The sequence below is a fragment of the Colletotrichum chrysophilum genome, assembly GCF_026319265.1.
Source record: "Colletotrichum chrysophilum strain AFK26 chromosome Unknown scaffold_7, whole genome shotgun sequence".
Lineage (NCBI taxonomy): Eukaryota > Fungi > Ascomycota > Sordariomycetes > Glomerellales > Glomerellaceae > Colletotrichum > Colletotrichum chrysophilum.
This window is the reverse complement of record NW_026517294.1, coordinates 182,080-192,816: the sequence shown is the minus strand read 5'-3', so window position 1 is coordinate 192,816 and position 10,737 is coordinate 182,080. Positions and strand designations below refer to the sequence as shown.

Sequence of the window (10,737 nt, the reverse complement as noted above, 5' to 3'; positions counted from 1 at the left end):
AGAGATGCGCAGCAAGTTCCTGGCATGAAGTCGTCGTCAGGTGATGAGCACATCAATCAGGCAAGCTTCTAGAAGCACCGCCACGCTTCAGCAACGTCCAGTATCAATTGTTTCAGGCGGTGAAAGACCAAACAAAGGCTCCGTCCAGGGTGCTAACAAAAGTCCCTTTTCCGGTCGGTGACGGATCCACATTCAGCGATTCTCGGTCAGACGAATGGCTCAGAGTACGCCGCCTCAGAACTGACGCCTCGAAAGGCATCAAGTCATCAATCAGCGCTTGCCGCCTTACAATTTACCCTTCGGTGAGCTCACGGTGAGCCACAAACCCTGCGCTGCTGAGACCGAAACTCGATGCAAAAAACCCATTTCATCATTAAACATGTGTGCTTTATGTATTCAGAGCGTAGACGATGACCGCCGCCGGAGAGACCCTTGCCAATCGGAAATGATGCAGTAGAAAAAATATGCCCAGACCTGTCTCTGCTGCCACCGCAAAAAAAAAACTATCAAAAACATGACCCGGCACTGGCCAAGGGGCCCGATCGTACGTATGCAGCGAGATGGAGAAAATGCCTTCTGCTCCGCGAGTGACAAGCTGACGCTGTTGCCTCCCGCCACCCCTTCATCAACCCTTTCGTCGTCGTCCCCATGTCCGTCCATCCCATAATATACAAGTCCCCGTTTCGCCTGTTGAGAGACCGAAAACACCTGCGAACGCCAAACATATCCGGACCGCCCTCGTTTGTCGACGTCAGAACTCGATTAAATGATTAACCACTGGCCGTGCACCCGCAGTACAGCTCATCCGCCACGCTCCCTCTTCTAGTCCTGTCGCGCTGTGATGGTCGCCCCGGGGCTCACAAGCTCGGGGCTAACGAGCCTGATGGTAGATTCGCGAGAGAGCTCCTCCAACGCGTTGCGCGAGGCCTTGCTAAGGCTCCTGTGCAGCTTGGTAGCGATCGTTGTCTTCTTCACGGGTGTCTCGTCATCTTTTGCCCCCGCAGCCACGATCGTCATGCTGGGTGCACGGCTCGACACCTTCTTGGGCGAACCCTTTCCGTACGTCTTGAGCATCTTTCCATTGCCCGACTTACGGACAGCGGTAGCTTTGCGCGCCGGGTTGGGAGCCGTGTATTTCTTCGGTGTCGCTTTCTTGGCGACTGCCTTCGTGGGCGTCGCCTTTGCCGGAGTCGACTTCGTATTGCCGCTCAAAATTGCCATCGCCGACACGCGTCTCTTAACAGTTGCGGCGCCCTTTGTAGCGGCCTTGCTGACGGCCTTCAGGCTGGTTGTAGCCGACAGCGAATGTCTCGCTCCCTTAGCAGCCTTGATCTTGCGCTTCTTGACAGCGCTGCCAGTCTCGTCATCATCTCCAACCAGCGTCTCGAATTTGCGCTTGCTAGCTTTCATAGCACCCTTCACCACAGCCTTCAGAGTCGATTTGGGCGGCTTGGGCTGTTTGACTTCCTGAGGCTTCGGCCCTAGAATGCCGCGACAATTCGGTGCGCCACAGAGACACTTCTGGACGTTCTCATCACTGAAAGGACTGAAGTTGTAGTCGTACGTGAGCTCCTCTCCAGTCATGATGGGCTTGTCTCCTGCGAAAAGCGCCATCCTGGGCTGGCCAGATACGATCCACTTGATCATACGGCAATTGGGAGCACATGAATGATTGACGAAGCGAGCGATGCTACCAGTCGTAGCGTCAATGATCATGTTCTGGTCGAAGCTCATGAGATAGTAGCACTGGTAATGTAAGCTTCATCTCCGCAACATGTGACTGGTCGGAGACGTACCTTGTTGTCTTTGTACTTGGTTTCCATGCGATTGCTGCATTCCTCGTCTGTGATAATCTCACCCGTGTACTCCATGATGATCTGGTTCGGCGCAAAGCAACGGTTGGCGCGGATGCCATAGCCACGGTCAGCCGTCTTGATGACCTCAACACCAACGCGGTACTTTCCACCGCCCGCCTTTCTCTCCTGAAGATCGGCAAAGGCGCGGTTCGTGCAGTTTTCGCGCCCAACATTGCAGTTCTTCTCATCACACTCGTAGAGCATGATTCTGTTCTGGCAGCTCTCGCCGCAGCCATCGTCGGGTGTGCAGACGCACTTGGACTGGTCCAGGAAATGAGGTGTCTTCTTCCAGTAGATGATGGAATCGCCGATGAAACGGTCTACCAAAAGTTAGTATAAGCAAGTACTCCAGCGTACAAAATCGAAACATACTCTTCGTCATCTTCCTGAACTCGTCAGGCTTCGGTTGTCCGGGCGGCAGAGGGTTGCAGACATCAAATGGAAGCTTGAAGTCGCGTCCACTGAGAAGCAATCGCAAGCCACTGAACATGGGCAGCGGAAGCGCCTTGTTGGGACGCCCGTAACCTTGAAGTTCGGGAGTCTGTGCGAGCTTCTTTTGCTCCGCATTCGACAGACCCTTGGTCAGGTCGGCAGGAGTCGCTTGGCCAGCATACAGTCCACGATCGAGGTACTTCTTTGTGCGCTTCGTCTTTTTGGGCTTCTCAACCTCTGCAGGCTTCTCCACTGCTGCCTCCTCCTTCTTCGGCTCCTCAGACCTGGCCTTTTTCTTGGGCTGGATCGGATCGCCATTTTGATCGACAATAACCATCTTTCCGTTCGACCAGACCGTCCTTATCACGGGCTTTTCCTCGATACCGGCAAATTCGTTCGTGTCCTGGAGGCGGCGCAGCTCGCGTGACATCTTGGTGATCTTTTGCTCAAAAGTCTTGCGACTTCGCTTGCCCAGGCTTGAAACCTTGGTCGCAAGCGAGTCGACAGGAGTGTTGAAAATGCGGGCAGTGTGGCGGGTAAGCCTGGGAGTCTCTGCTTTCTCCGTCTTGGCCTTCTTCGCGCGCGGGGCCTTGAGCTCGCCGACGGACCATTGAAGGTCCAACGCGTCGATCCCGTCGCGAATCAGGTTGCCAGCAACACGAGAGACGGCATCAGCTTCGCCATTGACGAGTGTGTCGCCTGAAATGGTTCTGCGACGACTGCTGGCCACATCATCGCCTTTGGCGCGTCGGTGCCCGCGGTTAGCGGTACCGCTCAGTTGAGACAAGTTATATACGGCCTTTCCGGAGCAAGACCGACGTGAACGGGGAGCAGACTGCGGTTCTGAGGAAGTTTCGGGTGTTGGCTCTTCGGTAGGTGCAACAGGTTCTTCGACCGGAGCAGCGGGCTCTGCAATAGTAGGTTCGGGAGCGATTTCGATCTGAGCCTCGATATGGGCTTCAATGTGAGTCTCGGTCTCGAGGAGGACGGGCACATCGTCGAGTTTGGGGCCGTCCGAGGCCTGGCTGGCAACGTCGGAGATGCTAGTAGGGGGTGTCGAGCTCGACGACGCGATGTTGGAAGAGCAATCAGTGGCGGCAGCGGACAAGCCGCTTTCGCTGGGAAAAAGAGACATATTGGGATGAAAAGCCCAGTCTCGACGCGATTTTGAGCGTGGGCAAAGTCGACAAGCTTCTCGAGAGTATCTCGAGTCGAGTTGCGACGCGTTCCAAAATGAGGTGTGTGCGTGGAAGAAAGTTGGGGGTGGCAGAGGTCCCGACACGAAAAGCGGAAGGAGGGATTTGGATTGGACCGGGGTGCGGAAACGGGCAGGCACGCAGAATTGGCTCGTTCGTTCGCTACCCTTTAGCTTACTCGCCGGGCATTGAGTGGCAATAAGGTAACCTCCGGAGCTGGTCTGCGAGGTACTCTCTGTGCTGCAAGTGCTGAAGAAGCTACCGTGCAAGAACAGTAGCGCCCTGAGGGAGAAAAAAGGGGGCTGTTGTTTGTTTGACAAGGGAAAGGCGGAAAAAATTGGAGTCTGCAACAAAGACAAGAAACTTGAAAAGGTTGGCTGTTGTTGAGAAATAGTTTTGAATTTGCAGCTTGTCGGTTGATGAAATTTTCTGGACCGTGCCAGATAAGCAAAAAGGGTTGTGGTAAGAGCGGGCTGATGTGTGGGAGTAAAGAGAGGTTGCGCGGCTAGAGGCGCGAAAAGGTGTGTGAGATGAGGTGGGAGACGCGGTATGTGAGTGAGTGAGCGGTTTGATGGAAGGCGGGATGGCTTGAGGGACGTTCCGTGTCGTGTTGCGGAGAGTGGGGACGCGACCGATGTGAATTGATTGATTGATTGATGGAGGAGGATGGATGCGTGGATGGTTGGGGGGATGGAGCGAGCTGATTGACGGATGTGACTGCTCGCCCGCTTGTCCTCTCGGTTGATTGCTTGCGTTGCTACCGCACTGTTGCTGCTGCTGCTGCTACTCCTCGTCGACTGTTTGCGATGATCTCGTGTGAAAGTATCAGGGTCTTCTGGAACAGACAGAGAGGCTGTCTAGGTTGTGCGAGGAGGCAATCCAACAGCAGTGAAGACGAAGAAGGCGGTTGAGCGAAGAAGTACGAAGTGGGAGACGGTGGTCAAGATCCGGTGGTTGTGAGAAGACTTCCCGCAGGAGGTGCTTGTGGTGGGTAAAGTGCTTGCTGGGGTGAGGAGACAGACCACGCAGTCTTTATTCGAAGAAAGAGAGAGCGAGAGGGCCCAGGGCGGGCAGGCTTGTCTGGCGTGCGGCGAGGTGTAGGCGCTGTGTCAGAGAGGACCTTAATTGTGGACGGATACGCCGCAGCAGTCTGGTCTCTCCTTACAAGTGCCTCGCTTTCCTCTGCGGCCAGTATTGTTAGGTCCGGTCCTTCGTCAAAAGCCGAGTCAAAGCAGGTAAATGCGGATGCGGATGGCAAATGGTTGTGCGAACGAGAATGAGGTTGGGCAGTGAGACTGCAGACATGGAAGGATGAGCGAGGTACATAGAGAAGCGTGATCTGGCCGCCGACCTGGTCTCTACAAAAAAAGGTAAACAGAAACCCACGGTTCGTGTGTGTGCCTCCCCTCGGGCTGTCTCCCGTTCTCCTCTCCTGTCGTCTCCTCTTGTCCCTTCCTCAGCTCTTGTCCTATCCTATCCTGTCCTCCTCCACTTATATACATCCCAGTTGAACATTGGATCCTTCCATCAGCTGACTACGCAGCAATTGACCAAGTTCCCGGCTGACCCGGGGCATTTAAGTTGTATATAGTCAAGATGCTGCGGGGAGAACGAATTGATTCGATAAGTTGAAAGCCTTCCATCGCATCATGTGTGGTTGGTTTTTGGGTTTCGAGTTGAACATGTTCAAGTTTTATCTGGTTGTGCTGTTTGTATCTCCTCGGACCACCTCCTACTTTCTGTCTCTGTCGCCGGCGCGCCACTCCTGCCTGTGCTGGCCGAGCCTCGCCCCGATAGAGGCATGATGGACAACACCACACCTCGGACTTCCCGCACGTATCGTCCTTTTTGCCCCAGCCGCATGCCGCCCTTCAGGTTGCACTGTCTAGTTTGAGTCCCAGCCGATTCACCACATTGTTAGTTACCAGCCGTTCACAACAAAACCTCAGTCTCACGGGCTTGCGATATCTGCATTGAAATGACTCAATTTCAACTCTTCAGAGGGAATCTTGGACTTTCGCCCATGATGCCTAGTCACACAGACAGGCAAGCGACTTGACTGCGAGGTAGGTGCAATACGGGCCACGGATTGCTCCGTGAGAACTGCCTACATCGACTCAATTCCATGTATGAGGAAAGAGCTTGAAAAAGTGAGTTGCAATTAGAATCCAAACAACCCATGTGGTGAAAACAGGCCGAAGTGATGAAAGGAGCGCATGCTGTGAGACCTCCAAGACGTGGGATTTCGCACCAAAATGCCACTGGCGGAGTGAAGTCAAATAACTCGGCACATTAGCACATCTCGACCGCAGGCTCAACGGGATATGAGGACAACAAGAGATGTTGACCTCAGACTTGTTTCAACTTCATGACGAAGCACTATCTATCGCCCATTGACTTAATAGTGAGACGACCTGTTATCGGCTGTGCTTTGGCGACTGCATATCCCGTGACGTCTCTTGCATTTCTACTATGGCCGTCTTTACTATCGTCGATATTCCTACTTCCACCGAGTATCTACGCCTCGGATATGGAAAATCTAGTCCCGCAAGCACAGAGGACATAGGCGTCTCTCAATTATTTTTCTTGTTCTCGAAATTTTGATATAGGTAAAACTCATGGGGGAGATGAGAGGTCAGTATTGTTATTACCGAATGAGAGTTGCCTGCACGAAATCTCGAGGACGAGATCATATCTGACACACGATTCAAGGTAGCTTCGCTCGGCTTGCAGCAGTATTTGAATCGTTGCTCTGCAAGCTAGCTGAGTGCTCGGGTACTCAATGGCAGTAGAACAGACCGCCCTTCGTTACTGCGCATATGCGAAAATATTTTTCGTGTTCGAGGTACATATTCTCGAGGCTGAAGGACGTCGATAAAAGTGGAGATAGCGGTGATAGTTCTAGACAGAGATGACGACGGCAGAGGCATAGTCAAAACAGGTGATCTCCAGCAGAAACGGACGCCGCCTTAAGCCATGCCCCAAGCGAAGAAGCACGCCATCCGGTGATGACATGGATATGTGAATCACGCTGGTTCAATTCATATCTGCTCAGAAGACCGTGTCCGCAATAGAAATCGAACCAGCTAGCTGAAGCTGCCATGAATATAACATGACGAAGTCGTGCCGATGATAGCGATGGCATCCAAACCTCCGGATGTCGGATTTCAGGCGATGCCCCCTGGGCGGGTCGACGAGGTGGGTGCGCACCACCAGCACTGTGACCTCGATCGCACACGGTCTGCCTAAACTTAGCAAGTCCATCAAAAAAGGACCAATGTGCGTCTTCACCAACCTGTTTCAGACGGCAGACAAATCACCGAGTCAGGCAGGGCCATAAAATAAAAACCTTGAAATGACAAGGGGAGAAAAAGAGTGTAAATCACATTGTTTGATTGTTCCTATTAAAAGAGTTCTGTCTGTCTGAGGATCTCTGTTCCAATCGAAAACGAATTTCGGAAAACGCCACGAACACACACAAGATGGGTATTATGGCATGAACACAAGGAGAAACGCAGACCAACCCCAAGCCGGAAAAAGGCGAATCCAGTCTGTCTAACGGCGGTATCCATCTCCTCGACCTCCGCGAGGCCACCAAATCTCCTTGTCCCGCAAATCAACCCACAACGATCCCAAAGTCAAGCCGGAGGAAGTGAATACAAAGAAAGGAAACGAAGACAGGCCGCCGTTTAGGCAGCGGTGGGCTTAGCCTCCTCCTTGCCAGCCTCCTTGGCCTCAGTATCGTCCTTGATGCTGAGGTCGGCGACATTGGGGACCTCGGAGCCCTCTGCCTTGGGAGCCTCCTCCTTGGGAGCTTCCGCCTTGACAGGCTCAGAGGCCGCGGGGACAGCCTCGGCGGCCTTCTCCGGTTGAGGAGCGGCAGCAGCAGCGACGGGCTCGGAAGCGGCAGGGGCAGCGGGGGCAGGAGTCTCAGCAGCCTTGGTCTCGGTGGCGGGGGCAACAGGAGCTGCGGCATCAGCAAGCTTCACGGTCTGGCCGGCGGTCTTGATGCTCTCGCCGCTGCCGCCGTAGTCCTTGGGGAGAGACTGCTTCAGAGCAGGGAGCTCGTTGCCCAACTCAGATCCGTAGCCAAGAGGGTGGAACTTGGCAACAGTCTTGGGCGCAAGGAACACCTTCATGGCCTTGAAGACCCAGCCCATCAGGGCAGGAATGTTGACGAAGTACTTGTGGTTGAGCAGCTCCGGGTAAGCCATGGCAAAGATCTTGATGGTCTGGGAAGAGGCATTCTTGACGGCGGGGTCCATGCGCAAGAAGCTAACGTTGAGGTAGTCGTGGACCTGGATCATCTGGTAGGGGTCCTCGCCACCCTCGGGAATGGGGGTCTGAACCTTGTCCAGGCCCAACTTGCGAACGCTGAGCTCCATGAGAGCAGCACGCCACTTGATGAATCTACAAAATCGGTGAGCTAAGATGTTTTCTCGGCAAGATCAGAATCTTATATGATGGGACCAATACTCACTCATCAACGTTGCCAAAGGTAGCCTGCTTGTCCTTGACAGCGCCGTAGATGTTCCAAGTGATGATGATCTCCTTGCCCTCGGTGTCCTTGTGGGTGGTTACATAACCGAGCTCATCGAACTTCTTCTTGTCGAAAGAAACATCGTCGAGAAGCTTGCCGGGGTTAGTATCGCGGCGCCACTCAAGAGCCTTCTGCAGCTGGTCAGCGGCCTTGGCGACATCATCGTCGTTGGCGCGCAAGAACTTCTGGAGGACAACAGTGGTCGGGACGTGAGTGTTGTCAGAGAGCTGGACACCCCACATCTCCTTGTGCTTAGCGGCCTCGAGAATGCCGGGAAGCTTCTCAAACAATGAGGCAAGAGAAGTCTTCTTTTCCTCGGCAGGCTTCTCAGCAGCAGCAGCAGCGGCGGCGGCGGGCTTCTGCTCCTTCTTCTGCTCTGGCTTCGTCTCGGTAGCCTGGGCGGCCGGAGCAGGAGCAGCGTCCTCAGTCTTCTGCTGCTGGGCCTCAGGGGCAGCGGCGGCTGCGGGAGCGGTGGGAGCCGCAGCAGCAGCATCGGCAGCAGGAGCAGAAGCACCGGCAGCAGCAGCAACCGGAGCGTCAGCAGCCGCTGCGGGAGCAGCAGCAGGAGCCGCGGCGGCAGCAGGCGTGTCGTTTGCAGGTTGAGCAGACATGGTGACAGAAAAATCCGTGAGAATGTGATCTGTAGTGTGTGCGCGTGTGTAAACCGAGTGACAACTCCTGGCTGTATTTTTGTACAAGGATGGAAAGAAATTAAAAATAAAAATAAAAAAGGTTTACCGCCCCTCTTCCTGCAAGTCGCGTTAAGCTGCCTGAGGTGTATGCCGTGTGCTGAGTGAGTGCGCGTTGGGGTGTCTTTTTTTTTTTTTTTTCTCCCTCTTCCTTTGGGAAAAAAAAAAGGTGTTGGGTAATAACAGGGCGGCGGAGGCAGGAGGTGCGGAATAGCTTGGGTAAGTACTATTAATGAAGGAAACGCACGGAAAGTGGCAGCAACAAACAAACCACACCACCACCACCACCACAACGATCATCACGTCGGCATGGGACCTTGCTACCGTACCTACCTAAGGCAAGGTATCTTACTCTGTCTTTGCTCTTGACCCCGTTCTACATTACTTCCCAGGCTACAGTTGATACGACAGCACCCGTAGCAGCATGAGCAGCCCGCAACAAAAGAAGTGACAGGTATGGGTGGCATAGGCAGGTACACTGTCTGCCCGGTCTGTTACTTCACATCCATTGCTCCTTCACCTCAGATACCTGCCTTCCTTACCTTATCGAACCGCTGAGTGCCCCGTGCATTGCTTCCGGGGAACTCGAGGGTGCCAATCCACCTTGATCCAATCAGTGCTTCCATCTGTCCAATCCCAAACTGCTCCTGCTCAAGCTTGTGCAGCTCGGGAGAGTGGAGTGGGGATGGACCCCCTTTTCCTGAGAGTGATTCGCGCCTTCTGTTTCGACGGTGCTTGCTTGGGGCCTCTGTCCGTACCTAGCACTCTAGTCCGGACATCTGCTTCCTTGTTCGCTGACAAGCTGACTTCTGCTGCGCGTCTCTCTGTGCTTGTGCTCTAACTTGTGTTGACCGTTGCTCATCAACGGCCGCCTTGCCTTAGACTTATCCGTATTCTGCGCCCGAGGTGGGTAACTGGGCTAATGGAACAACGACATACCTACCTTACCTTAGTTAAGGTACTGGACATACGTACCACGTTGCCTGGCTAGTCATTGATCGATGCTACCCCGGAAGTCTGTGTTGGCTGTTCGGCATAATCAATCGTCTGGGCAATTATGTACGGCTTCCACAAGACTTCCTTTGCTCTCGGTGCACTGAACTGATCAAACCGAACATCGGAGAAATACCGGCAACTTGCCTTACTTCTTCCTCAACTCATCAAACTCACCCCGTCGCCATTTACCAAGTTCCCAACACCCTTCCATTGCCAATATTCCATCCGCCCCGCCCTCCGTAATGAGCCATGCCGGAGCCCATCCGGCCCATCACACTTTGTTGTTGTACTGCTTCCACTGTCCTGTCGTCGCCAACCTGCAGCCAGCCTGCATGGAATATTTCAGGGGCTCCTGCTTCCTTGTGACGGTCCATCGTCGTCTTAGTGGCCCCAGACCGCAGACGAGCCCCGCCTCTGGCCCGTGCCCCTTCAATTCCCGCTCGCCAGGGCAGCCCGTCAAACAACGCCTGGGCACGCACGCCACACGTCCAGAAACCACCGTGGCGGGCTGGTAGAACGCCCTGTTAGGGGAACCTATGGAACCCTCCAAATTCCATTCCCACTGAGCGTCGCCCTATCACGTCCCTTTCTGGCCCTGTCCTGTCCGGCCCTGCACTCTCAACCTGCAGCTGCCGGCCGATGCCGTCCTGATGCCGCGCTGGTTCCTGCAGCCAGAGCATGTCCACGGGTACCTCCCCCCCTCCACGTCCCCCACCCCGGTGGCCCGTAGCCGCATCTGACTGGGCCGCTAGGCGTGCCACCAACACTGCGCGACTACGGCACTCCACTCGCCAACTTCAACTTCACCACTACCACCACCAATACTGCCCACCTCTCGCTCTGCCACCCACGCCGTCGCGACGCCACTTAAACTTACGGGCTAGATGCTGTGGCACTCTCGTTTCAAACAAAGGAACTCAAGGGGCAACCGAACTAAAGGACGCAAGAAACTACCGTAGGATTCTCATTGAGCGGGTATAGAGATCAGCCTGTCTCGAACCCCCAAGTCTACCTCAAAAAAGTCAATC

General features: G+C 54.4%; 2 protein-coding genes across 2 annotated transcripts; both read right to left on the bottom strand.

Moving 5' to 3' along the window:
• Positions 1-822: 822 nt before the first annotated feature.
• On the bottom strand, positions 823-3,423 carry COL26b_001568 (uncharacterized protein; the record flags this gene model as incomplete). The annotated part of the gene is made up of 3 exons (XM_053174516.1): positions 823-1,746; positions 1,797-2,176; positions 2,229-3,423. The coding sequence occupies 3 exons, from the start codon at positions 3,421-3,423 to the stop codon at positions 823-825; spliced, it is 2,499 nt and encodes an 832-aa protein (XP_053041447.1).
• Positions 3,424-7,173: 3,750 nt separating this feature from the next.
• On the bottom strand, positions 7,174-8,635 carry COL26b_001567 (uncharacterized protein; the record flags this gene model as incomplete). The annotated part of the gene is made up of 2 exons (XM_053174515.1): positions 7,174-7,894; positions 7,965-8,635. The coding sequence occupies 2 exons, from the start codon at positions 8,633-8,635 to the stop codon at positions 7,174-7,176; spliced, it is 1,392 nt and encodes a 463-aa protein (XP_053041446.1).
• Positions 8,636-10,737: the final 2,102 nt, after the last annotated feature.